Source organism: Rhinopithecus bieti, unplaced genomic scaffold (genome assembly GCF_001698545.2).
Source record: "Rhinopithecus bieti isolate Rb0 unplaced genomic scaffold, ASM169854v2 scaffold_15131, whole genome shotgun sequence".
Classification (NCBI taxonomy): domain Eukaryota; kingdom Metazoa; phylum Chordata; class Mammalia; order Primates; family Cercopithecidae; genus Rhinopithecus; species Rhinopithecus bieti.
Window position 1 is genome coordinate 26721 of NW_016808003.1, and position 5364 is coordinate 32084.

The 5364-nt window shown below is 39.1% G+C and overlaps 1 protein-coding gene across 1 annotated transcript in view; it reads left to right on the forward strand.

Moving 5' to 3' along the window:
* Nucleotides 1–5364, forward strand: part of LOC108537467 (ribosomal protein S6 kinase alpha-3) — a gene marked incomplete at its 5' end in the record, with an annotated part of 37989 nt that overhangs the window by 25366 nt on the left and 7259 nt on the right. Inside the window, 1 exon segment of the mRNA XM_017884942.1 lies at nt 485–602. Coding sequence (XP_017740431.1) covers nt 485–602 — 118 coding nt within the window.

The window sequence follows — 5364 nt, forward strand, 5'->3', positions numbered from 1 at the left end:
TTTTTTTTTTGAGACGGAGTCTTGCTCCCAGGTTCAAGCAATTCTCTTGCCTCAGCCTCCCGAGTAGCTGGGACTACAGGCACACACTACCACGCCCAGCTAATTTTTGTATTTTTAGTAGAGACAATGTTTCACCATGTTGGCCAGGCTGGTCTCGAACTCCTGACCTCGTGATCCGCCCACCTCGGCCTCCCAAAGTGCTGGGATTACAGGCATGAGCCACCTTGCCTGGCCTACACTATTTCTTAATATTTTATTCTATAATGTGTCATGTCTTGAAATATTTATATTATTGTATATTAAATATGATTAATATTTTATAACCCATGCTTTACCTGGTGCCTTATGGAGCTTCATTTTGTTGATTTTTTTCACTTTGGTAGATTTTAATAAAATATTACATTAACTGAATTAGAATACTTTTGAGATTACCAACCAAATAAGAAATTTTATTAATTAATATTTTAATTTTATTATAAATCAGTTACACTCCATTTGCAAATGGTCCTGATGATACACCAGAGGAAATATTGGCACGAATAGGTAGCGGAAAATTCTCACTCAGTGGTGGTTACTGGAATTCTGTTTCAGACACAGCAAAGGTAAGTATGGCTTCCTATTATAAGCTTTTGAGAAAATAATTTTTTATGATCCATAGTGAGAAGAAATACTACCAGTTAGAAACCTTTGTTTATAAATTAGTATGTTAAAGTCATGTTACCAAATAATTTGAACTCAAAAATGGACCCATTATTTTGTTTGTTTCCCAGCTGACATTGGTTTGGCCTTATTATTTATACTTTTAAAACTGTTTCTCACTGAAGAACATGATAAATCATAACCATGGTAGTCTTCATGATTTGTCTGTCTATTGTGCGTCTCACACGCCACTTTACCTAAATTATGTCATGTAATCCTCATAACACCCTGTGAAATAGGTGGCAGTATTCCCATTTCGCAGAAGGAAACCGGAGCCCAGAATGTTAGTTTGAACTTGTCCATGTTACATACCAGGTAAATGTGGGTGCTTCAAACTAAATGTGATTCCACAGCCCTCATTCCCTAGAATAATTACACCATGTTCTATTTTTAATTCAGATTATGAAGAAAGGGGTTTCAGTTTTTTTCACAATAAACAGAGGTATAGTTTTATAGCATCTGCATGAAATAATTTGAAGAGCCCTTCTCACTGGAAGATCTGCCATCCCCTGAATAGCACTGACTTGCTTTCCAACTCTGCTCTGTTTTCACTTTTTTCATAGAGAATTCTTTAAAAAGAAGTTTTTTACTTCAAAATAAGAAAAACAGAGTAGATAAAGAGGATACATATTGGTAAAAGTGCATATTCTTTTTTCTTAGGGGTGAAAGCTTGAGTTGAGGTGATCGTATAAGTAAATAGAACACATCAAAAGTGCATGTAGATTCTATTGGCATAGGGCCTGAAGACTCAGTTGACCAATTTAATGTCTGTATAGATACTATTTGGTTTTATATCTGCATTTAAAATGAAATGTTAGCCAGGCACGGTGGCTCACGCCTGTAATCCTAATGCTTTGGGAGGCCGAGATGGGCAGATCACTTGAGGTCAGGAGTTCAGAACCAGCCTGGCCAACATGGTGAAACCCCATCTCTACTGAAAATACAAAAAAATTAGCCAGGTGTGGTAGCAGATGCCTATAATCCCAGCTACTCGGGAGGCTGAGGCAGGAAAATTGCTTGAACTGGGGAGGCAGAAGTTGCAGTGACCCAAGAGTTCACCACTGCACTCCAGCCTGGGCAACAGAGCAAGACTCTGTCTCTAAAAAATAAATAAATAAAATGAAATGTTAGCCTTTATCTTTTTCTAACAATAAAATGTCTTAAACCAGATAATTCATTTCTCTGGGTACCTGTTTCCTTTGTAGTTCCCTTATTGAGTGCCTACAATGTGCTTAATAAATGAAGGCCTTAGAGATAAAAGATGTAACAGAGATAGAATTCCCAATCTCAGGTTGCTCACGGTCTGGTTGGGAGACAGCCAGAAATATACAGTACAGTGTCACATGTGCTGTAACTGTGGTACAGTTTCTATGCTAAAGAAGTTCACAGATGATGCTTAGTCAGAAGGATTTTAAGGAAAGCTTTCCAAAAGCAGTGAAGGAGTTTGCCAGGCAGATTTGGGGAGCAGAAAGTTGTAGTCCTAAGCTGAGGGATCAGCACACGCAGATAGGTGGTGATGATAGCATGAGAATAGCAGAATGCCTCCAGGCTGGTCATTCCATGTGACTAGTGCAGGGTTGCATGGGAAAAGATAGCTGATGAACCCAGATTGCGAAAGGCTTTGTGGCTCATGCTGAGGATTGTGGGCTTAACTCTGGGTATTGTGGAGCTGTTAAAACACATATTAAGCAGTGCAGTGATCAGATTTTCCTTTTTAAAGTGCATTCTGTGGAGCAGTAATTCTTAGCTATGGAGTCCACCACAAACTTTGTCATGATAGGTTGTGAGGTATATTAAGTAATATTACCAATAATAAAATATCAGAGCTTACACATTAATTGATTTTTTAGTAAGTTAAAGCAAGTTGAGGTTATCACTGTGATTTTTTTTATTCACTTACATTCTGGTATGCTTTTTTGGTGAGAGAGGAAGGGCAGGTGAGAATGGAGACACAGAGCACAAAAAATTGCATCCAACTCACAACCTGTCGTATAGATTACATGTTATTACTAGTAACTGTTGCTAATATGTACAGTTAAGACTTGTGATTACAAGCATGATATAATTCCATGATTAGCCACAAGATAGAAGGGAGGGCTCTATCAATCTGGGTGTATCCCCTCAAGAGCAAGTTGCATATGTGAATGTTGTCAGTCATGTGGGTCAAACGTGGCTTTGAGAACAAGAAGACCACAGCTGGCATTTACTGAGCATTTATGTGCCAAGGACTATGCTAACATTTTTACCTGTGTTGTTTCATTCAGCCCTCACTGACCTAATATTAGGGACAGTACTTGTAAGGTTTTGCAATATTTCAGGTCATGAATGATGAGGACCCATACTAGAGCAGTTGTGATGGAATTTGAACCAAATGGAAGAGAAATTGAGGAGGCAAAATAGACTTGATGGTTTATTATACATAAGAAATGAGAGAGAAGCAATTATAATGTATGTAGTCCCCATTTCTACCTTGGGCAGATGGATGAGGGGTGGTATCCTTCACTGATTTGTAGAATACAAAAGAAGTATTTTTGAGAGGAGTGGTGGTTGCAGATTTGGACATTATAAATTAAGAGATGTATGTCCATCAGGCAACTGTCTATATGGTTATAGGTCTTAAAAGAGAAGTCTGGGGTGAAACTTAAAAGTTAAGAGTTGACATCATCCATAGTAGCTAAAGCCATGAATATGAATGAGATTATCTGAGCAGAGTGGTAAGAGAGCCAAGGAAGGAATTCTGGAGAGCATCACTTAAAGAGAAAGCTTAGGAGGAGTAGCCATTAAAGGGGCTGTAGTAAGAGAAGTAGTTTGAAGTGAGTTTGCCAAAGTTCATTAAGTTATAGATTTGATTAAAATTATAATTTGAGTTTTTTGGTACCCCTGAACAGTTTTGCAACCTTTATGCAATTTTAAGCACTTTTGCCTACTTTCAGAATTGCAAAAGGGAGGTTCCTAATTTTTTTATTTCCAGTTCTATTCAATTGCGTATCCCTGTTCTTAGCTGTTAGTAACTAAAAGTAAGAAACCATAAATGTCTCATAGCAGAGGAGTACCTGGGACAACATTACCCCAATTCCCAAGATCTAGTTAACCACCAGACTCTGTCAGTTCTTTATCCTAAATACCTCAATTTTCTCTCCTTTTAACTTTTTTTTTTTTTTTGAGACAGAGTCTCACTGTGTTGCCCAGGCTAGAGTTGCAGTGGTACAATCACAGCTCACTGCAACCTCAAACTTCTGGACTCTCACTATCCTCCCACCCCTGCCTCCTGAACAACTGGGACTACAGGCGTGCGCCACCACTCCCAGCTAATTTTTAAATTTTTTGTAGGGATGGAATCCCACTACGTTGCCCAGGCTGGTCTTGAACTCCTGGGCTCCAGTGATCCTCCCACTTTGGGCTCCCAAAGTGCTGGGATTACAGGCATGAGCCACCACACCCAGCCCAATTCTCTCTGTTTCATACACCTCCCTGAAGTTGTCATCTTTCACCAGTCCATTTTCCTCCATACTCAGTGAGTGTGATCTTTCTACTTAACCACATCACTCCCTAACTTTAAACACTTTATTACCATCAAATAAGTTCACATTTGCAAATATGGTTTTCAGGGACTTTCCTGGTCTGGTCTCTTCTCACCTCTCCCACTTTATCCACTGCCATATTCTCCTTCACAGTAAATTTATGCTGTAGCCACATTGTACTGCTGCCAATTCCTTAACTGTGACATCTCTCTCACCTGAGGGTGGTCCTCCAAACTCACTCTCCATTCTTTACACTACCTGAGGCAGTGTTTCCCCCTTTCTCTAATCTAGCTCCTGCTTATCCTACAGGTCTTATCTTCCTCTTAAAAAGTCCCTTTTAAGCCACCTCGCACAGTACAGGTACCTCTAGCTACACCTGGTGTTTGTTCATCCTGTCAAATAACTTACTTGCTTTGTGGTTATTGATGCTTTATCTCTTCTTCACTGAACTGAAAACTTCATGAAGTCAGAGTTCATTTTGTCTTTTTTTTTTTTTTTGAGACAGGGTCTCGCTTTGTTGGCCAGGCTAGAGTACAGTGGTTCAATCATGGCTCACTGCAGCCGTGACCTCCTGGGCTCAAATGATCCTCCCGCCTCAGCCTCCCAAATAGCTGGGACCTCAGGCATATGCCACCACACTCAGCTTTAAAAAAAAAAAAATTGTAGAGACAGGGCCTCACTATGTTGCCTAGACTTCATTTCCGTGTTGTTCACTGCTAACTACCCAGTGCCTAGCAGAATGCCTGGACTTTAATGGATACTTAACAAATGTATTTTGAATGAAAAATTTAAGAAATGGTGGCTTTTATAAATGACAATGGTGTTATTTTGAAAAGTGTAAAACCCATGTAGCGATTATATACATCTACATTCCATGCATAGGAATGGCATTTAGATAGCTATGCAGTGCTAACAGTGACTGTGTCTGGAAGAGTGGTACTATGGAACTGTTCCTCATGTGCTTTCACTTTCCAGTATTTTCTGATTATTCTCTAATGTGCATGAGTTGCTTTTGAAGTAGGAAAAAAATACTATAATCTTTTCAGGGGGCATTTACAGCCCTCCAATTAAATTCCTATTATTGGACATTCATGTTGTTTTTCGGTATTACCAACTGCACAAAAAAAAAAAAAAAAAAAAAAAA